Raw genomic sequence first — 23658 nt, 5'->3', positions numbered from 1 at the left:
TGCAGGAGGCCATGCAGCTCATCGAGTCTACACTGACCCTCCAAAACAGCACCCTACCTAGGCCCACTCCCCCGCCCTATCCCCATAACCCCACCTAACCCGCACACCTTGGAACACTATGGGGAAATTTAGCATGACCAATCCACCTAACCTGCCCATCTTTGGACTGTGGGAGGAAACTACAGCACCCAGGGGAAACTCACAGACATGGGGAGAACATGCAAACTCCACACAGTCACCAAAGGTCAGAATTGAATCAGGGTCCCTCGTGCTGTGAGGCAGCAAGGTTGGGGGCCATACCTGCAGATCGAGCGGTGTATTGCACAAAGCATTCCCCCAGTCTGCGTCCAGTCGTCGTCGTGTACACACGCACACACGCACCTCCCAAAACAACATCTCGCTGGACTGCCATTACTGCAGATTGCAGGCGTCATTTCTCCAGCGACGCAAGTCCACCTGCTATTTTATAATCTTACCCTTGGAGCTGTTAAGCACTCCAGTCAACATGACTCCAATCTTTGAAATGTAGTAACCGCCAAGCCGTTTTAATTGTATTTAGCAATTTTGTACTGTTAAGACTTCAATTCCCAAAACCAAACACTATACTCTTAAAATACATGAATTAGATATTTGCGACACAGGTAATGATAAAGGAATAGGTCAGAAACAATATCAAATGCTTTTCTCCTGAGACACAAAAATAAAATTTGATTTCAAGACAAGCTGCATAAAAGGTTAAAATTCCACCAAACGGTTGGAATTTACATTAGATATTTTCTTGGGTCCATCACCAACCATTCCCATCCCGTATAAATCAGGGTGTGCTACCAAACACAAGCTGACTGACATGTGATCTCAATTTTGAAAGATGAGTGGATATGTTCAATGACCATCGTTATTGGCATCCTCCCACATCCGAAAGATGGACACACAGCAACTCCTTTGGATGGGGTAACTTTGCATGATGCAGTTTGCCACCAATTCTTGAAAAGCATGTGCTACCTCACGTGCCGTGAAAGTGGTTATCAAGTGTGGGTTGTTGTTTTCGGTGTTGTCAAACAATCGTAGCCACTGATCATCATGCAACTGGCCCCAAAAAAACAATATCTTGGTCTGAAGAATCGGCCTGATATTATTCCATGCATGTTTCAGGAGTCGGGCAAGGTGGCAAAAGCCTATCCGGTGCATGTCTAGCTTTCTACATCAAATGACACAGATGTTATGTTCTTATTGTCTGTCACTGTGGACCAAGGTAATTGAATTTTCTAACCATTACCAGCAGGGTGTTGTTCAGGGGTGGAGATGTGACACTGCCTCATGACCACTATTTTCTTGATGCTTATAGTCAAGGAGAGCAAGTTTAGTCGTGGGAGCATCAAAAGCTGTGTTTCTGTGTGAATTACTAGCGCAGCATTGTCAGCATAAAGGAGTTCTGTGATCAAGGTCTTTTGCATTTGGCCTTTTCTTTCAGCCTGGATAGACTAGTGTAGAGTTTGCCATCTCATTTAGCATTCAAATAAACTTTTTCCATACGTACAGGGAAGTCAACGGCCAGGAGCATGGAGAAGATACTAAAGTGGAGGCTAGGACACAGCCCTGTTTCACTCCATTGTTCATCTTAAAACTATTGGAAGTGATGCAATCAAACTGTACAGCACAGTGCAGGTCTTAGATGGAGTGGATGAAATCGAAGAGCTTTGGTGAGCAGCTATTTCTCCCCCAATTCTTGCACAGTACTGCACCACTGACTGTGTTGAATGCTATAAAGATCTACAAAAGAGTCCCTACAATGCTCTTGCAGCTGGTGTATGGAGAAGATCATGTCCACTGTACATGTGGTAGCACTAAAGTCGCACTGAGCTTCTGCATACTCTGTCTGCAGTCATTGGAGCCTTTTAAACATGATCCTAGTGAAGACATTCCCAGTAATCCTAAAGAGCGAGGATATCCTTGCAGTTGGGACAATCTCCTGTCATCAATTATGATGACTTTTGTATTACATGTCTTGTGAAATGGATCCTATCTTGAAACAGAGAAGGAGACAGTCATGAAGGTGTGGTAGTGCTTGCCGGGTGCTGCCGTGTTCAACCCAATGGGACATCTGTTTTCTTCTGCTGGTGAGTAGTACTTCTGCTGGTTAGAGGGGTTACTTTGGTGATGGTCGTACCAAAAGCCCTCGATACTAAAGCTCAGGTTACAATGCCAAAAATTTAACATAGCTAACAATGAAAAAACAATATTCAGTATAGAATACTATAACAAACTTCACTAGCCTCTTGAAACAAAAAAAAAACTTCCTACCCTGTCCCTTAATATAAAATTAATCCTTGAAGCACAATTGCCAATGTAGCAAAACATTACGAAAAACCTCCAAATAGCTTTACAACCTGGTTTCAGATTGACTGAGCCATAGAACCGACCAAGAGTTTACAAAGAAAGCCATGTCCTTCTCAAATGCAACCGATCTGCATGGCTGGCAATCAAGCCAAATATCCCTAAACAAACCTCATTTTTTCCATTCATGTATGATATTCAAATCCAAAAGGATCATCTGCTTCTGTCAAATACTTTTAATTACTTGTACTTGGATAATGATATAACTGCAGAAATCAAATCGCACAGTTTAAGACCTCCTCATACCATGCATTATCTTGTCTTTATTTTGAGATGTGAAAATTAGCTAGCCTTTCAAAAATAATCCATTTCAACTGACCTTATTCCTGATATCTGGAAATAAAGAATCTAAACAAAAGCATTTCATCTTTTGTCACAGCGATACTTTGCAACTCTACCAAAACACAAATTCCGATTTAGGGGCTTTTCACAGTAACTTCATTGAAACCTACTTGTGACAATAAGCGATTATTATTATTAGATACTCACATGTTGTGGCCCCAACTTTTTTGTCTTTGCCTTCTAGTAGGTCCCATAAGTGTACTGATGCTTGTTCAAATTGTTCACACAACCTATAAACCACAAAATAATTTAGGCACAGGCGTGAACAGACTGAACACTTAAAAAAATGTCTGTATCCACAGCATAATTACCCAAAGTACTATTGAAAACTCTTTTTAATATTAAGCCACACTTGCATGATAGGAAAATAGGACCTGCTTAAGAGATGAGTGTGAGCTTCAGGTCAACAAGTCAATCATTGGATCGATTCTTCCACGTGCACAGGAGAAAGAGAAAGAGTGGGGAGGAGAGAGGAAGGGTGAATTGCAGGAGGGCACATGAGATGGAAAAAGGGATCCGCATGGAGCAAGAGAGGGGGAAAAATAAGCACTTATGTTTACAGGGCACTTTCCACAGCTCAGACATTCGAATGAATTTCTTGGCTAATAAACAAGGATTAGCCAAATTCCATGCAGGAAGATCCACAGAGAATGTGTTAAAAACAAGATAGATAGGCTTTGTTTTATAGACACTGGTGGAGTGCTATTGTTAGTGAGGACAGATTGTCTTCCCGCTCTTCCAGTAGTGCCATGGTTCTTTTACATCCACTAGAACTAGCCCTCAGTTTAACACTCCATCTGAAAGACGTCAATGCAGCACCCCCTCATTAATTCAATGGAGCATATTAGCCTAGATTATGTGCTCAAGTCTCTGGAGTGCGACTTAAAGCACACAACCATCTAGCTCAGAGATAAAAGTGTCACTCAAGTCACACATATCAAATAACTCATTCATAGGTTAACGATTGTCAGATACCCCAAAATATGGGTTTAGTGGTAAAACTGGATAGCGAGAACTACGTCCCAGTCATATACATATTAGCAAGAATACTGGCAATAGTTTTCATGAGCACTATAATTCCAATAGCTAACAAAGAAACACACTGCTGGTCAGCTCTACGGAACACATGACTTGGATACAAACCATCAAGCAGATTACAAAATTTCAAACAAAAGCAAAACACTGTGGATGCTTGAAATCAAATTAAATAAATAAAATGTAGGAAAATCACAGCCAGTCCGGCAATATCTGGGGACAAAGAAACCGAATTAACATTTTGGAACAATGACCGCTCATCTGAACTGGGCCAAGCAAAAATAACAAAATTGGAAGATCTGTGATAGGGTGAAGGCAGGAGAAATTAAATGACAAAAAGAGCTGGTGGTGCAGGGTCAATGGGACAAAAAGATATGCCGGAGGTGGTATGAATGGCAGAATGATTAACAGCTGCGGTCTGCAAAAAAACAAGACTTAAACCAAAACCTGTCAAAGTGGAACAGGGCAGAGATTACAGTCTGAAAATTGTCAAACTATGTAGATTCTGAAAAACTGTAAAGAGCCCAAATCAAAAGATCAGGCAATGAGATTGAGTTTCACTGGAACACTGCAGGAGGCTGAAGACAGAGGTCAGCATGGCAGCAAGGTTGTTAATTAAAATGTCAGGCGGCTGGAAGTTCCAAGGGGGTGGTGGGGGGGGGTCACACTTGCGACCTCGATGGAGGTGGAGGTGTTCTGCAAATCGGTAACCTATCTGCGTTTGTATCACCTCATGTAGAGTAGATTGCACAATTATGCCTCAAAATGGGTTACCGTGGAAAAGGTTTGGGAAGCACTGTAGAGGAACTAGTGGCACAAAGAGAAATAAATGGTTTCTATCTAATAGCCATTACAAAAACATGGTTAAAATACTCACGGGTGCACAAACATTTTAGAAGAAAAACAGGAAGACAAGCAGGTATAAACGTGACACCACCCCTTTGGAACACAGAAGACATCAAGTGATGATGCCTAGCTTTAAATTAAAACCTGAAGAGTACAGCCTTTGGTTCTGCACTATGGTTTAGCACAGCGGGCTAAACAGCTGGCTTGTAATGCAGAACGATGCCAGCAGCGCGGGTTCAATTCCCGTACCCGCCTCCCGAACAGGCGCAGGAATGTGGCGACTAGGGGCTTGTCACAGTAACTTCATCGAAGCCTACTTGTGACGATAAGCGATTATTATTATGGTACTTTTCACTGTTATTTTTCAGTCTGCTTATGTACGAACTTTGTATCGCAAAAAAGAATGGTTGGATTTCAATGAAATTCGGCATACAGATAACATATGGCTCAAGAAAGAGCCGATTAGTTTTTGGCGACGATGCAGATATGGATCTAGAAGTGTTTTTAAAGGATCTGTTAATATTTAGAAATTGGGCAAGCTGACTTTTTCTTTTTGACTGTTGTAGTTAGAATGTTGATCGTTTCCGCTGTTGTGGTGGAGCTTGTCACAGCTTTCCATATGGGAGCGGAGTTTTCTTAGCAGGATTTTGGATCTGGATTGGCCTGAAGCCTCCTCTGTAAGATGTAGTTAGAGCATCGAACAAACAGGAAAAATCCTCAAGGAAGGGCTGTGTAATTGTTATAATGTTGAATTAACAAAGCATGGTAGAGGTATGTCCCTCCATCGAGTCCAGTCTTCACTTGTCTCAGTCTGCCATCACTTTGCCACTGCACAAACTTGCCTTTGGTTGCTGCCCAATTCCAGTTGTCCCCAAGCACATTAAAAGAAGCTAGCCCTGATCAGACATAAGCTACATTTCTTCAAACAGCAAGTTACCTTGGTGGTTGCAGAAAAGAAATTAGGGAATAACAAAAGAACATTTTTAAAACAAAAGTACTGCAATCATTAGTCCCATCCTTTCTTCTATGCTCCCAAGGAAACCACAGGCATCTCATAAACAAACAAACAAACGTATGTTGTATGAACACACTTGCAACTCCCTGCATGTTCAGCTCTTAATTTTATCTTGATTATCAAGTGATGGCAATGGAAAGATAGATATTTCAATTATGGGGCAAAATCAACACACTAAAAATGCTCTTTATGCTTTGCAACCCAAAGCTAACTGTGGCACTTGCTTTACTGTCAGTGCAGCGACCAGGTAACAGATCACAATAAGATCACAAAGGATAAATTGACTTTGCATTGAACACATTTGATTTTTAAGACAATGACAGAATTAAAGGCTTATTTATGCACTTTCAATCACCGCTTGACAAATTCTCCCAGCCCTACTTCCTCATCACATTATTCCATAGCTTCCTTCTCATAGAAGTCACAGCTCAGCCTCTTGCGTTGTGTCAGCTATAAGGTATCTAGCCTAAACACCCATTCCAGCACTGGGACAATAGTTTCGTAACTTACAGCACCTCACTTCCACATTCAATTACATTTTAATTGAAATTAGGTTTTCTGTCTCTATCATCCTTTCAGGCAGTGGTTTCAGACCTCCACCACCTTCTGGGAAAAACATTCTCCTTCATTCCCCTCTAATCCGTCAACTGATTGCTTCAAATCTATAACCTCTATTTTCTGACCTCTGCTAAAGCATCAGAATAAGATTAGATGTCACCAATTCTTCCGTCTTTACACCCAAGTCAGTCATCACTTCTTAAAAAATAAAATTTAAACTCAATTCCTCCTCATATCCGTTAAGTTTATTTCTTTTTCTGAAGTCCTTGCAGGGATCACTGCCACCAAGCTCTGTGCCCTCCTCTCCCATAACAATCTTCAAATCTCTGTTTCAGCTCTGCCCACAATATTGGGGTTGTCGTAGTCAATCACTAAAATTCTTTGTCAGGGCCTTCATACCACCACCACACAAACCTGAGCCTTGGATGCTACTTGGTTGAAATAGAAATTAAGATGGGTGAATTACCAAGAATTTCAGGGGATCTGGACAGATACATCAAAACAAATGAATAAACGTTACTAAAGGCAACAGCTGGCTTCATATGGCAGTATGGTGGAAAAGGTATAGCACTGCTGCCTCACAGCGACAGGGACCCGGGTTTGATTCTGGAGCTTGCACTGTGTCTGCTTGGCTTTCCTCTCAGTCCAAAGATGAGCATATTAGATGGATGAGCCATGCTAGATTATCCCTTTGTGTCCAAAAGGTTGGTGAGGTAACGGGGATAGTATGGCACCTCGGTAGGGTGCTCTTTCGGAGGGTAGGTGCAGACTCAATGGGCTGAATGGCCTGCTTCTGCACTGTAGAGATTCTATGATAAGCAAAAACCGGTCATTATAATAACATAATACCTGAGGTTCATGTCGCGTTCAGGTTGTACAAGCTTGTAGAATTCATCCAACATTCCCAATTCTTCTTCAGTAAGAACAGGAGACCCATTCCAACCTTGCTTCAAGTCAGTGCGTGTATCATCATCACCCAATTTGTCCAAAACATACTGTAGCTCAAGGACAGTTTTTAACCGCTTCTGTTCTGCTTCCTCTCGCATCAGTTGTTCCCGGCGAGCTGCTTTTTTCAGCGATTTCTGGATCTAAAAACAAAATGCGAAATTTTTACAAATTGAGCGAATTAAACCTTCAATATCTAGTGCAACAAGCCTAATGAAAATATATACTAGGCTAAGACAACACAAGTTATTTTAGCAACATGAACATTCCTCGCTAAATTGGTTGCATTCTTGAAAAATTCAACTTCAAATGAAACAACACCAAGCAAATCAGGTTTCCCCATTACAACCAATACAATGGTTGTAGTTAATTTCTGTTGGCCCATTATCAAAAAACTGAAAACATTATACTCCAAGTTGAAGTACTGTTTATTCATAAATTCCTATATGTATAAATGAAATAAAAGTTAAATAAATGATAATAAATACACTAAAGCGGTCTACTTAGCTCTTACTCACCAATCCTCCAACTTAGGGCAGCACGGTAGCACAAGTGGATAGCACTGTGGCTTCACAGCACCAGGGTCCCAGGTTCAATTCCCCGCTGGGTCACTGTCTGTGTGGCGTCTGCACGTTCTCCCCATGTATGCGTGGGTTTCCTCCGGGTGCTCCGGTTTCCTCCCACAGTCCAAAGTCACGCAGGTTAGGTGGATTGGCCATGCTAAATTGCCCTTAGTGACCCTAAAGGTTAGGAGGGGTTATTGGGTTACGCGGATAGGGTGGAAGTGAGGGCTTAAGTGGGTCGGTGCAGACTCGATAGGCCGAATAGCCTGATTCTGCACTGTATGTTCTATGTTCTCCCCGATGCTCCCCATGGTTTTCTGCTACCCTCTCCAAAATCCCTTCCTTTAAGTGAACACTTGGGAATCGGGGATGGGAGGTCAGGAGACAGCGAGCAGGGGTGAGATGGTGAATGGGAGAGCCGGGAGCTGGAGAATTGAGGAGCTAGATGGGCCGGGAGCGGGGAGAGAATAAGGACGCAGGAGGGGCATAGAACAGGAGAGAGCCGATGAGGAGGGTCAAGGAGCCACTCTAAAGCTTTTAAAATTCACTTACAGGAATATGGGCATCACTGGCTAGGCCAGCATTTATAGCCCATCGCTAGTTGCCCTCGAGGTGGTGGTGGTGGTGAACTGCTCTCTCGAACCGCTGCAATTCCGGAGGTGAAGGTGCACTCACAAATGCTATTAGGGAGGAGATTCCAGGATTTTGACCCAGTGAGTGAAGAAATGGTGATATATTTCCAAGTCGGGGTGGTGAGTGACTTAGAGGGGAGCCTCCAGGTACCTGCTGCTCTTCCCCTACTAGATGGTAGTGGCCATGGGTTTGGAATAATCTTGGTAGGATCCTGCAGTGCATCTTGCAGATGGTACACACGGCTGCTAATGTCTGTCAGCAGTAGAGGGATTGAATGCTTGTAGAAGGGATAGCAATCAAAATGGTGGCATCAGTTCACACGCTACATTGGCAATAATAATAATCTTTATTGTCACAAGTAGCCTTACATTAACACTGCAAATGAAGTTACTGTGAAAAGCCCCTAGTCACCAAATTCCGGCGCCTGTACGGGTACACCGAGGGAGAATTCAGAATGTCCAAATTACCTAACAGCACCTCTTTCGGGACTTGTGGGAGGAAACCAGAGCACCCGGAGGAAATCTATACAGACACAGGGAGAACGTGCAGACTCCACACAGACAGTGACCCAAGCCGGGAATTGAACCTGGGACCCTGGAGCTGTGAAGCAACAATGCTAACCACTGTGCTACCGTGCCGCCCAAGCACTAAAACGGAAATCCAAAATATCAGGTGCACACATACCCTATTATATCTACGCATTAAAGTGGAAAGACAAACAGGGCAACTTAAAAACAAACTTTCTATATAGTGGTCCTCCCACAGGTCTTCGTGAATTTAAGGAAACAACTTATTAACCATAGTAGTAGTTTTACCAACGATTGTACAATTTATAAACATTACTGGTTCATAATGATTTAATGTCAGGTCACAACCATTTCCAAATGAGCAATCCATGATTTTGTCCAGCCTCTTCATGAAAACTGTCAATGTCCTTGATTTTATGCTTCTTCTCGGTTCTCAACTTTTTTTTTTAAAAAGCCCAGCAAGATGGTACACCACCAACATTTGTGAGATTGAAACTGCTTCACTAATACAATTGGCAAGTACAGCATTAACAGTATTAAAGTACAAGAATCCAGAAACAGGGGGTAAGCAAGTCTCACCCTGGGAAAGGAAATGGATGGTGCAGACCAAGAATGAGTTAGTACCCCCTTTGGTGTTAGTGAGGGAACCAAAAGCCAGGCATGCGTGAAGTATACAAGCTACTGTGATCCCACATTTTAAATCCAAACCACAAGTCTTAGCAAGGTAAACTAGAGAAACATCTTGATCAGATATTAGGAAATTTTCATTGGAAAAATCAATACGGTTGCTTGTTAATACAGAACTGGGAAATTAGGGGAGAAAAAAGAGAGGCATGTTGCTGAAGGTTATCGTCTTGCACTCAAGAACAGATACAAGAACGTCAAATTTCAAAGGGAGAAACAATTTCTACTGCATGAGAAATTGGCGCTGATTGATTAGCAAGTTGATTAGCCAGTCTGATTAGTCGAGGCAAAACCACTGAGGGAACGATTGTCCTCCACGCTTTTAATTCAAAAAAAGGCACAATGCCTGGGCATATTTATTTTGTCTGCAAGGGACAGGTCCCTGCATACCAATATATGTAGCTTTTAACAAATGTAAGTGAGCTACATTGCGAACCAGACTGATAACCTTAAATTAGTTGTTCATTTCCCAATGACAAATGTTTAACTAACTGGCTTTTGGTTACCTGCTTTGTCTCGCTCCATTCTTGAAAGTGGTGTTATATTTCTGTTTTGCCCATCCTCTGGAAGCTTTTGAGAAGTTAGGGAATTTTGGTAGTTTGCAACCAATGCATCCACTATCACTGCAGCCACTACTTTGAAGACCCAGGTGGTCAGGTCAGCCTCAAGTCCCACTAATATTCCCATTTCTTTTTCTTTTAAATTCCTACCTCCCTTCCCCATTTTGCCTCTTGATTTCCTACTATTTTAAAGATTTGTTTGTTGTTTTCTGCTGTGAAGACAGATACAAAATTTTTGTTCAAAACCTGTCATTTCATAATTCCCCATTATCAATTCCCCATGTGAATTTCTCAGTCTCGCCCTCGAAAGGCTCATTTTAGCCACTTTTTTATATATACTGGGGTAAGTTTTAACTGTTTTGGTATTTCTCGCTAGTTTACTCTCATACTCCTTTCTCCCTCCATTATTCTTTCATCCAGAGATTATAACCTTAGTGGTTCTGTTGTTTTTTTTTAAATATAGCCCTAGCTGCTTATACCCCCTCAACACAATAATTTGTGTTCGATGGGATAGGACATCGTGCACAAAAGTAAGAGTGCAGCAGCACGTCAGAGTTCACAAAAATGATAAAAGACACAATTAAGGGCTTTTTATTTAAATGCACGCAGCATTTAAAGGTGAATGAATCACTATAACAAATAGAAGTATATGATAGCCATTACAGGGATATGGCTGCAAAGTGACTACAGCTGGGACCTTAATTTTCATGGATATTTGACAATTTGGAACGACAAGAAGGTAGGGTAGCTGTTAACAAAGGAGTGAGAAACGATGTTGGTTCATAAGAACAAAATGTAGTATCAGCTTGGGTGGAAGTAAGAAACAGCAAAGGAGCCACTGATGGGAGTAATTTATTGGGCCCCTGACAGTGGGTACACTATACACAGTATACATCAAGAAATAATGGGGCTTGGAATAAAGATAGTGCATTAACTGCGAATGATTTTAATTCTCATAGATTGGATGAATCAAAATGGCTACGGTAGCCTAGAGGATGAATTCATAAGTGCATTTAGAATGTTTCTTAGAAAAATATGCTCTGGATCCAAACTGGGAACTGGCTATTTTAGACCTGGTAAAGTATAATGAACAGGACTAATCTATAATCTCATAGTAAATGATCCACCAGGTTAGAGTGATGATAACATGATAGCAAATTCTAAGTAGAGTCTGAAACGAGTGCCGTAAACCTAAATTAAGGAATCAAGGTTATGACGACAAAGTTGACTGAAGTGGACTGGGTAAGTAGGTTAAAAGGTTAAGACATAGAGAAGCAGTGGCAGACATTTAAGGAAATATTTCATAACTCATCAAAAATATATTTCATTGAGAAGGGAAGATGCTACGAGACAGACGTGTGCCATCTGTGGCTAAAGGAGTGGAAGATGGGATCAAATTGAACAAGACGATGTATAATGCTGCACGGTGGTAGCTCAGCAGGTTGGGAAAATTTTAGAAACCAGCAACGGGTGACTTTAAAAAAGAAACTGGAGAATGAGAGAAAACAAGAAATATAAAAACAGGCAGTAAAAACTTCTACCAGTGTATAAAAAGGAATAAGCTTGAACATGCGCCGGAATGTGGCGACTAGGGGCATTTCAAAGTAACATTGCAATGTTGTGACAATAAAGATTATTGAAAAAATTTAATTAGTGTTGGTCTCGGGTGAAACTGGGAAATTAAATAATGCATTGGTTGCAATCTTCCAAAATTCCCTAGATTCTGGAACGGTCCCAGGTGGAAAGCCACAAATCTAACACCACTATATAAGAATGGAGGGCAACGGAAAGCAGGGAACTGTAGGTCAATTAGTCAAACATCCATAATTGAGAAAATGCTAGAATCCATTGAGATAGTAGCAGGACATTTAGAAAAGCATAATAGAATCAGGCAGCGTCAAGAGTCTGCGAAAGGAAAATTATGTTCGACATATTTATGAGTTCTTTGAAGATATAACAAAAGGCATTAAAGCTGCACAAGATAAGAGCTCATGAGGTTGGGAGTGATATATTAACATAGATAGAGGGGCAGCACTTTGGCACAGTGGTTAGCACTGGGACTGCGGCGCTGAGGACCCGGGTTCGAATCCCGACCCTGGGTCACTGTCCATGTGGAGTTTGCATATTCTTCCCATGTCTGCATGGGTTTCATCCCCACAAACCAAAAAGATGTGCAGGTTAGGTGGACTGGCCATACTAAATTGCCCCTTAATTGGAAACAAAAATAATTGGGTACTCTAAATTTATAAAAAATAAATTAAAAAACATAGATAGAGGCTTGTCTTAAGAATAGGAAACCGAGTCGTGGTTTTTAAATAGGTCATTTTGGGTTTGCAAACTAACTAGTGAAGTGTCACAGGGGACTGGGACCTCAACTATGTACAATCTATATTAATGACTTGGATGAAGGAACAGACTATATTGTAGCCAAATTTACTGATGCTATCAAGGTGGGTAGGAAAGCAAGTTGTAAGGATGATACAAAGTGTACAAATGGATATAGATAGGAGGGGCAAGCAAACATTTGGTTGGAGTATAATGTGGGAAATATAAGGCTGTTGAATGTGTCAGGAAGAATAGAAAAAGCAGATTATTTATTTATTGAGAGAGAGAGAGAGAGAGAGAGAGAGAGAGAGAGAGAGAGAGAGAGAGAGAGAAAATAGAATTTTGGTTTTCACTGCAAGGGGAATGGAATATAAAAGTAGGGAAGCCATGCTACAACCGTACAGGGCATTGGCAAAACATCAACTCTGTTTCTCTCTCCTCTGATTCTGCTAGACCTGCTGGGTTTTTCCAACATTTTATGTTTTCATTTCGGATTTCCAGTATTTTGCTTTTATTGTAGTACTGTGTACACAGAATTTACAGTGCAGAAGGTGGCTATTCAGCCCATCAAGTCTGCACCAGCCCTTGGAAAGAGCACCCTACTTAAGCTCATGAGTTCAGCCTATCCCCACAACCCAATAACCCCACCTCACCTTTTGGACACTAAGGGGCAATTTGGCATGGCCAATCCACGTAACCTGCACTTCTTTGGACTGTGGTAGGAAACCGGAGTGCCCGGACGTAACCCACGAAGACACGGGGAGAAAGTGCAAACTGCACACAGTCACCCAAGGCTGGAATTGAACCCAGGTCCCTGGAGCTGTGAGGCAACAATGCTAACCACTGTGCCACTGTGCCGCCCTAACAGTTTTGGTCTCCTTACTTGAGGGGTATAATACATAATAAAGTCAAGTCAACATGTCAAGCAATACATAATAAAGTCAAGTCAACATGATAGTAATTTTAAAAACTTAACATATTACTCTTTAGCAGGAAAATTAACAAGGACCAAATTGGGCCAAAGAGGTCCCCATCCCTCCTTAATCTGGAGCAAAACAAAACGTGGGAGAATGGCACGGAGGTAATGTCACTGAACTATTAATCCAGAGACCTAGGTTAATATTCTGGGCCACTAGTTCAAATCTTACCACGGCAGCAGGTGGGAGTTAAATGCAATTTATTGATTCGGTTTTTTAATTATCCCTTCTGGCTTACATGTGACTCCAGGCCCATAGCAATGTAATTGATTCTTAACAGCCCTCTAAAATGGCCCAGCAAGCTACACGGATGGGCAACAAATGCTGGTCTTAGTAATAGTAAGTACTTAGTAATACTATGGCCGCGAGATTTGCTAGTGTCACACGGGAGGGTTTAAACTAGTATGGCAGGGGGGTGGGCACGGGAGCAATAGGTCAGAAGGTGAGAGCGTTGAGGGAGAACTAGGGAATATGGACAGTGTGGCTCTGAGGCAGAGCAGACGGGGAGAAGTTGCTGAACACAGCGGGTCTGGTGGCCTGAAGTGCATATGTTTTAATGCAAGGAGCATTACGGGTAAGGCAGATGAACTTAGAGCTTGGATTACTACTTGGAACTATGATGTTGTTGCCATTACAGAGACCTGGTTGAGGGAAGGGCAGGATTGGCAGCTAAACGTTCCAGGTTTTAGATGTTTCAGGCGGGATAGAGGGGGATGTAAAAGGGGAGGCGGCGTTGCGCTACTTGTTCAGGAGAGTATCACAGCTATACAGCGAGAGGACACCTCAGAGGGCAGTGAGGCTATATGGGTAGAGATCAGGAATAAGAAGGGTGCAGTCACAATGTTGGGGGTATACTACAGGCCTCCCAACAGCCAGCGGGAGATAGAGGAGCAGATAGGTAGACAGATTTTGGAAAAGAGTAAAAACAACAGGGTTGTGGTGATGGGAGACTTCAACTTCCCCAATATTGACTGGGACTCACTTAGTGCCAGGGGCTTAGACAGGGCAGAGTTTGTAAGGAGCATCCAGGAGGGCTTCTTAAAACAATATGTAAACAGTCCAACTAGGGAAGAGGCGGTACTGGACCTGGTATTGGGGAATGAGCCCGGCCAGGTGGTAGATGTTTCAGTAGGGGAGCATTTCGGTAACAGTGACCACAATTCAGTAAGTTTTAAAGTACTGGTGGACAAGGATAAGAGTGGTCAGAGGATGAATGTGCTAAATTGGGGGAAGGCTAATTATAACAATATTAGGCGGGAACTGAAGAGCATAGATTGGGGGCGGATGTTTGAGGGCAAATCAACATCTGACATGTGGGAGGCTTTCAAGTGTCAGTTGATAGGAATACAGGACAGGCATGTTCCTGTGAGGAAGAAAGACAAATACGGCAATTTTCGGGAACCTTGGATGACGAATGATATTGTAGGCCTCGTCAAAAAGAAAAAGGAGGCATTTGTCAGGGCTAAAAGGCTGGGAACAGACGAAGCCTGTGTGGCATATAAGGAAAGTAGGAAGGAACTTAAGCAGGGAGTCAGGAGGGCTAGAAGGGGTCATGAAAAGTCATTGGCAAATAGGGTTAAGGAAAATCCCAAGGCTTTTTACACTTACATAAAAAGCAAGAGGGTAGCCAGGGAAAGGGTTGGCCCACTGAAGGATAGGCAAGGGAATCTATGTGTGGAGCCAGAGGAAATGGGCGAGGTACTAAATGAATACTTTGCATCAGTATTCACCAAAGAGAAGGAATTGGTAGATGTTGAGTCTGGAGAAGGGGGTGTAGATAGCCTGGGTCACATTGTGATCCAAAAAGACGAGGTGTTGGGTGTCTTAAAAAATATTAAGGTAGATAGGTCCCCAGGGCCGGATGGGATCTACCCCAGAATACTGAAGGAGGCTGGAGAGGAAATTGCTGAGGCCTTGACAGAAATCTTTGGATCCTCGCTGTCTTCAGGGGATGTCCCGGAGGACTGGAGAATAGCCAATGTTGTTCCTCTGTTTAAGAAGGGTGGCAGGGATAATCCCGGGAACTACAGGCCGGTGAGCCTTACTTCAGTGGTAGGGAAATTACTGGAGAGAATTCTTCGAGACAGGATCGACTCCCATTTGGAAGCAAATGGACGTATTAGTGAGAGGCAGCACGGTTTTGTGAAGGGGAGGTCGTGTCTCACTAACTTGATAGAGTTTTTCGAGGAGGTCACTAAGATGATTGATGCAGGTAGGGCAGTAGATGTTGTCTATATGGACTTCAGTAAGGCCTTTGACAAGGTCCCTCATGGTAGACTAGTACAAAAGGTGAAGTCACACGGGATCAGGGGTGAACTGGCAAGGTGGATACAGAACTGGCTAGGCCATAGAAGGCAGAGGGTAGCAATGGAGGGATGCTTTTCTAATTGGAGGGCTGTGACCAGTGGTGTTCCACAGGGATCAGTGCTGGGACCTTTGCTCTTTGTAGTATATATAAATGATTTGGAGGAAAATGTAACTGGTCTGATTAGTAAGTTTGCAGACGACACAAAGGTTGGTGGAATTGCGGATAGCGATGAGGACTGTCTGAGGATACAGCAGGATTTAGATTGTCTGGAGACTTGGGCGGAGAGATGGCAGATGGAGTTTAACCTGGACAAATGTGAGGTAATGCATTTTGGAAGGGCTAATGCAGGTAGGGAATATACAGTGAATGGTAGAACCCTCAAGAGTATTGAAAGTCAAAGAGATCTAGGAGTACAGGTCCACAGATCACTGAAAGGGGCTACACAGGTGGAGAAGGTAGTCAAGAAGGCATACGGCATGCTTGCCTTCATTGGCCGGGGCATTGAGTATAAGAATTGGCAAGTCATGTTGCAGCTGTATAGAACCTTAGTTAGGCCACACTTGGAGTATAGTGTTCAATTCTGGTCGCCACACTACCAGAAGGATGGGGAGGCTTTAGAGAGGGTGCAGAAGAGATTTACCAGAATGTTGCCTGGTATGGAGGGCATAAGCTATGAGGAGCGATTGAATAAACTCGGTTTGTTCTCACTGGAACGAAGGAGGTTGAGGGGCGACCTGATAGAGGTATACAAAATTATGAGGGGCATAGACAGAGTGGATAGTCAGAGGCTTTTCCCCAGGGTAGAGGGGTCAATTACTAGGGGGCATAGGTTTAAGGTGAGAGGGGCAAAGTTTAGAGTAGATGTACGAGGCAAGTTTTTTACGCAGAGGGTAGTGGGTGCCTGGAACTCACTACCGGAGGAGGTAGTGGAGGCAGGGACGATAGGGACATTTAAGGGGCATCTTGACAAATATATGAATAGGATGGGAATAGAAGGATACGGACCCAGGAAGTGTAGAAGATTGTAGTTTAGTCGGGCAGTATGGTCGGCACGGGCTTGGAGGGCCGAAGGGCCTGTTCCTGTGCTGTACATTTCTTTGTTCTTTGTTCTTTGTTCTAATACTATATTATATAACAGCAGTTTCTATCCAGTTAACGCCTGCCGCCCACCATCTCTTGCATACTTACATCCTGGCCTAATGCAATGAAGCTCCGCTGCAATTCACGAGCGAACTCCAGGTTATTTGCAACTTCCTGTAACTTTCCAACAGCATCCTACAAAAAATATTAAAGATGAGTAAAAAAAAGTCTATCAACTGAATTGATCTTACCACAGGATGTCTTCCCTGGTCAGCCAGACAGAAACCATTGTAAAAAGCTATTTGTTTCTTATTAGTACTGAAATTCCTGAAGTTAAATACAGAATGCTTTCAACAAGTGAAGTTGATGTGTAACAATCACTGCTGCAAAAAATTCAAGCACCCCCAAGTAGGACAAATATATTGAGCTTACCCAATAAATGTAAAAATGTATAAACACCCCACTTTTATTCACTATTAGGCCTTTGTAATTATAATTGGGTGAAGTAAATGGAAATTCAAGAGAACTTTGCAATGTCAAGTCTGTAAAGACTGTTATGATTGGCTTTTCAAACTTGTTAAATCTTCCACAAAACCTGTGGAATCACCTACTGCCAAGATGTGAATAGAAGATAATGGATACACTATTTATACCCAATAAAAACTATCTTTATGCAGTTTACAGATTTATCAATATGCAAAATATCAAGACTTCAAGAAAAGCGGTTTTAAAAGTCTCAAGTCAAACTTTAACTTTTAACCAGAGGCAAAATAGCCTTGAACAGGACTACAACATTTATATTTGTGATGCAAAGAGCATAATGCTGACCAAGGCAAAAAAATTAATTGTGTTTGACTATGAGAATGACTAGAGCGAGGGTAGGTCCGATCAAGGACAGTAGCGGGAGATTGTGTATTGAGTCTGAAGAGATAGGAGGGATCTTGAACGAGTACTTTTCTTCTGTATTTACAAATGAGAGGGGCGATATTGTTGGAGAGGACAGTGTGAAACAGATTGGTAAGCTCGAGGAAATACTTGTTAGGAAGGAAGATGTGTTGGGCATTTTGAAAAACTTGAGGATAGACAAGTCCCCCAGGCCTGACGGGATATATCCAAGGATTCTATGGGAAGCAAGAGATGAAATTGCAGAGCCGTTGGCAATGATCTTTTCGTCCTCACTGTCAACAGGGGTGGTACCAGGGGATTGGAGAGTGGCGAATGTCGTGCCCCTGTTCAAAAAAGGGACTAGGGATAACCCTGGGAATTACAGGCCAGTTAGTCTTACTTCGGTGGTAGGCAAAGTAATGGAAAGGGTACTGAAGGATAGGATTTCTGAGCATCTGGAAAGACACTGCTTGATTAGGGATAGTCAGCACGGATTTGTGAGGGGTAGGTCTTGCCTTACAAGTCTTTTTGAATTCTGTGAGGAGGTGACCAAGCATGTGGATGAAGGTAAAGCACTGGATGTAGTGTACATGGATTTTAGTAAGGCATTTGATAAGGTTCCCCATGGTAGGCTTATGCAGAAAGTAAGGAGGCATGGGATAGTGGGAAATTTGGCCAGTTGGATAACGAACTGGCTAACCGATAGAAGTCAGAGAGTGGTGGTGGATGGCAAATATTCAGCCTGGATCCCAGTTACCAGTGGCGTACCGCAGGGATTAGTTCTGGGTCCTCTGCTGTTTGTGATTTTCATTAATGACTTGGATGAGGGAGTTGAAGGGTGGGTCAGTAAATTTGCAGACGATACGAAGATTGGTGGAGTTGTGAATAGTGAGGAGGGCTGTTGTCGGCTGCAAAGAGACATAGGTAGGATGCAGAGCTGGGCTGAGAAGTGGCAGATGGAGTTTAACCCTGAAAAGTGTGAGGTTGTCCATTTTGGAAGGACAAATATGAATGCGGAATACAGGGTTAACGGTAGAGTTCTTGGCAATGTGGAGGAGCAGAGAGATCTTGGGGTCTATGTTCATACATCTTTGAAAGTTGCCACTCAAGTGGATAGAGCTGTGAAGAAGGCCTATGGTGTGCTCGCGTTCGTTAACAGAGGGATTGAATTTAAGAGCCGTGAGGTGATGATGCAGCTGTACAAAACTTTGGTAAGGCCACATTTGGAGTACTGTGTACAGTTCTGGTCGCCTCATTTTAGGAAGGAAGGATGTGGAAGCTTTGGAAAAGGTGCAAAGAAGATTTACCAGGATGTTGCCTGGAATGGAGAGTAGGTCTTAAGAGGAAAGGATGAGGGTGCTAGGCCTTTTCTCATTAGAACGGAGAAGGATGAGGGGCAACTTGATAGAGGTTTATAAGATGATCAGGGGAATAGATAGAGTAGACAGTCAGAGACTTTTTCCCCGGGTGGAACAAACCATTACAAGGGGACATAAATTTTAGGTGAAAGGTGGAAGATATAGGAGGGATATCAGAGGTAGGTTCTTTACCCAGAGAGTAGTGGGGGCATGGAATGCACTGCCTGTGGAAGTAGTTGAGTCGGAAACATTAGGGACCTTCAAGCAGCTATTGGATAGGTACATGGATTACGGTAAAATGATATAGTATAGATTTATTTGTTCTTAAGGGCAGCACGGTAGCATTGTGGATAGCACAATTGCTTCACAGCTCCAGGGTCCCAGGTTCGATTCCGGCTTGGGTCACTGTCTGTGCGGAGTCTGCACGTCCTCCCCGTGTATGCGTGGGTTTCCGCCGGGTGCTCCGGTTTCCTCGCAGTCCAAAGATGTGCAGGTTAGGTGCATTGGCCAATGATAAATTGCCCTTAATGTCCAAAATTGCCCTTGGTGTTGGGTGGAGGTGTTGAGTTTGGGTAGGGTGCTCTTTCCAGGAGCCGGTGCAGACTCAAAGGGCCGAATGGCCTCCTTCTGCACTGTAAATTCAATGATAATCTATGATTAATCTAGGACAAAGGTTCGGCACAACATCGTGGGCCGAAGGGCCTGTTCTGTGCTGTATTTTCTATGTTCTATGTTTTATATCTTCACACACTTCTTCCTCCTTTGGGAAATAGTGGGGAAATGTTAAGACGGATTAGCAGGCTGCTTATCTATTTTCACTCAATAGGTTAACAGTGCATTATTAGAAAGCAATTTAAAACATAGCCAACAGGATTTATTTGCTTTAACCAATGTGTGCATATATTAAAGCAAACAACAGTAAGTCATCCAGACTTAACTCAAAGAAATTACTGGAAAACAGATCAACTTCATCCAATTTCACAAATGCTTCTTTTCCCCCCAAGAAAATACAAGCCAAAAAGCACAAGACTGAGGAATGACAATGTTGTTTCAATTCAGGATAATGTGAGAGTTGGAAGGGAAGCTTGCAGGTGATGGTTTTCCCATGCATCTGCCACCCTTGTCCTTCTAGGTGGAAAAGATCAATAGTTTGGACGGTGATGGAATACTCTCACTTGCTGGATGAGTGCATCTCCAACAACACTCAAGACACTCAACATCACCCAGGACAAAGTAGCACATCTTGATCGACACCCTATCCCATCACCTTAAACATGCTCTTCCACCAACACAGTGGACCATTTACAAGATGCACTGCGGCATTACAAAGGCTCATTCCTCAGCACCTTCAGGAGAGCAGTGCTAATGTGACTGGACGAGTAATCCAGACATGGATTCAAATCCCACCACGGCAGTTGGTGGAATTTAAATTTAATTCATCTGAAATATAAAGCTATTAATGGCAACCATGAAACTACTATTGATCGTTGTAAAAAGCCATCTGATTCATTAATGCCCTTTAGAGAAAGCAATGCGCCATCCCTATCTGATCTGGCCTACATGTGATTCTGGTACGACACAATGTGGTTCACTCTAACCGCCCTCAAATGGCTGAGCAAACCACTCTCAAGGACAATTAGGAATGGACAACAAATGCCGGCTATGCCTAAAACCTATGAAAGTAGTAAGAAACTTCCAAACTGTTGATCTTTCCACCTAGAAGGACAAGAGTGGCAGACGCATGGAAAAAACATCACCTGCAAGCTTCCCTTCCAACTCGCACTGTCCTGACTTGAAACAACATTGACATTCCTCAGTTTTATGGCTGAGGCCGAGGATCTATCATTTTAAGCATAATTTTAACAGTATTTGGCTGGCACATGGCACAAGTATGTCGAGGGTGAAGAATGACCTTTCTAATAAAAAGGATATCCAGCCCAAATAAGAGCATAATGTAGCTCTAACAATTGCAGGGTTTATTTTTAAAATCCAGAAATCACTTACCAATTGGTCTTGGTTAAGGACTTCTCCCCTGTCAAGTCTTTCTTGGTAGTCATCCAGCTTGCCCTTTAACAAAAGGGAAATTTCAAATCAAAATGTTGAAAATATTGAATGTAGCAAATGCATTGAATTTTAATTCTCCAGAAGCCAAATAGATAATGCAGCAACAAAACACACAAAAGGTTAAAACTCAACTCACATTACAAAATGGTTACTGAACAGGGTCCTATACCATTTTACCTCCCACATGTCATGCTTTCAGGTATATATAAACTCTGCATTGACTGCCCGAGTATCTACTTCTCGTTGTTTCATGCTCAGACACTTAAACCAATGCAAAATACAACTTGATTAATATAGTTCACAGAGGGTTTCAATTACGAATAAAAAGGGCACTAGAGATCTTACAATACTTTTGCAGTCTGGCCAAATGAAGATAACAGGTCCATCTTTTATTATTCAGAAAATTCTAACTTTTTCCATATAGAATTGACCATAAGGCAAATGTGAAAACTGCTCTAGTTAACACACTTGACAAAGTGTGATTGGCATAATCTATTTTAAACAATTATGATGTTCTCACTCTTTTGTTTCCAAAATTTGTAGCTAAGAAAATAACTTTTTTGAACCTCTTCAAATTGTTCTGTAGTATGTATGTAATACTTATATTACAGGAACACTTTGGAGCAGAAAAAGTTAGCAAAGCACCAATTTTTAAGACACTATTTCAATTTCACCGATTGTCATAGCATCTTGGAAACTCCATATAGCGCATTTATACAGGGGGCAGAAGTAGCTGCAAGTAAGGCAAAATAAGACAAGAGCTGTATATGATAATAGGGAGGAAGAAATATTACTGATCATGTCTCAGTCAATGGCAAGTATATTTAAATAGTGTGATGGAAAAAAAAAGAAAAAACCACAGGTTTAAATCGGAGCCATGGTTTGGGAATTACAGTTCCCATGGGTGCTGGGACTTCTGCGCATGCGCCGGCCAGGAAAGGGCACATGCGCAGTTAATCCAGGAACAGAGTCTTGCACATGCACAACAAAAAGTGAAACAGCCCAAAACTGGTCAGGTGACCTATTGAGGAATGTGGTGCCATTACAGAGAAGGTGTCACACAGAGCAGGACACGGAGTGAGAAGGGGGGAGGGGGAGAAATACTAGATCAGTCATTTTCAAACCTAGAGTCTGGGTCGCGGGCAGGTGTCAGGAGGAGCACGGGGTCATGCATTGGCATCCCTGATCGCGGAAAGTGCCAAACGCGCGACGGGCTTTTAAAAATGCTGGCTGCCACCGGATTTCAGAATGCCAGTCATTTCGCGCACGAGTGCCCCCCCAAGCAGTACGCAGGCCGGAGCCCGGCGGGCAGAACGCCTCCTCCTGCCTGGAGCAGCGCCAGAGAGTACTGACGTCACGTGTTCGTAGTAAGAGAGAGGTTCCTCAATTTTGCAGCTGCCAGCAGTGCTGGTGTGAACTCCAGAGCCTCCGGTGCCAACTCATGAAGAAGCTGAATACAGGAACAAAGCAGCATAAAGGATTATTTGAGGTATGGGTTTATTAATTGTGCCACTGCAAATCAGGATTCAAAGGGAAGCACTGGCAAATGAAAGTTTAAAACCCTCAAAACTTGCGAGTTTGAGGACAAGCCTCTATTCGACAGATACAGTGAGATCTTAAATCATCAGCACTTGAGCACTGATGTTCTGCTAAGCATGCCTTGGTCTGAAAGTGTGTTTGGTAGGTGAAGCTCGAGTGTACGCGGAGATCCAGGAGAAAATAATCTCAGAGGTTGAGATTGAAACCCTGGAGGTGAATCCTTGATGAAGAATTCCGAAGGAGTGACGTGTGGGAGATCCACCTTCTTTCTTCAATGGTGGGTCAATGAAGTTGGGCGCATTTCCAATATGGCATCGGGACACACATCATCCAGTCCTGCCCCGCCACTGAATATGGTGTGAAACACCCAGGTACATAATGAAGGAGGCTGAGGCCAGAAGACTTGGCATGTTTTCTCACCAGCTATCGAAGCAAGAAGCACTCCATATACTTGCACCCACCACAGCAGAGTCTCAAAATGGGAGAATTCTGCCCATGATTTCCATCTCACAAAAGCCATGTCGACTGTGCCCGATTACCTTGAAATTATCTAAGTGACCTGTTAGAACATTTTTGACAACGGCTTCTAACGTTTTCCCTATAACAGATGTTGGACCGAGTGGCCTTTCATTTCCTGCTTTCTGTCCCTCCTTTCTTGAATGAAGGAGTTACTTTAGCTATGTTCCAATGTACTGGAACCTTATCTGAATCTAGTCAATTTCGGAAACTAAAGCCAACGGACCAACTATCTCACTAGCCACTTCTTTTAAGACCCTGGATAAAATCCAACAGGGATTTGTCAACCTGCAGTACCAATAATTTGCCACGTACCACTTCCCCAGTGATTGTAATTGGCTCGAGTTTGTCCCTCCCTTCCATTTCCTGCCTTTCAGTTATTTCTTGGATGTTATTTGGATCCTCTAAAGTGCAGATCAATGCAAAACACCAGTTCAATTCACCTGCCATCTCCTTGTTTTTTATTATTAATTCCCCACACCCACCACCTAGAGAACTAACACT

General features: G+C 42.7%; 1 protein-coding gene across 5 annotated transcripts in view; it reads right to left on the bottom strand.

Annotated features, from left to right (window-relative positions):
- caprin1b (cell cycle associated protein 1b) overlaps window positions 1–23658 on the bottom strand; it is a 158883-nt gene that overhangs the window by 118114 nt on the left and 17111 nt on the right. For all 5 annotated transcript variants that reach the window (XM_072466579.1, XM_072466581.1, XM_072466578.1 and 2 more), the window contains exons 2-5: window positions 21040–21102; window positions 16901–16987; window positions 7040–7278; window positions 2884–2966 (exon numbers count right to left, since the gene is read on the bottom strand). In XM_072466579.1, the coding sequence (XP_072322680.1) occupies window positions 2884–2966; window positions 7040–7278; window positions 16901–16987; window positions 21040–21102 (472 nt within the window). The remainder of the gene's footprint in view (window positions 1–2883; window positions 2967–7039; window positions 7279–16900; window positions 16988–21039; window positions 21103–23658) is intronic.

This window comes from Scyliorhinus torazame, chromosome 10, assembly GCF_047496885.1.
Source record: "Scyliorhinus torazame isolate Kashiwa2021f chromosome 10, sScyTor2.1, whole genome shotgun sequence".
Taxonomy (NCBI): Eukaryota; Metazoa; Chordata; class Chondrichthyes; order Carcharhiniformes; family Scyliorhinidae; genus Scyliorhinus; species Scyliorhinus torazame.
This window is presented reverse-complemented; position numbering and strand designations above follow the sequence as displayed.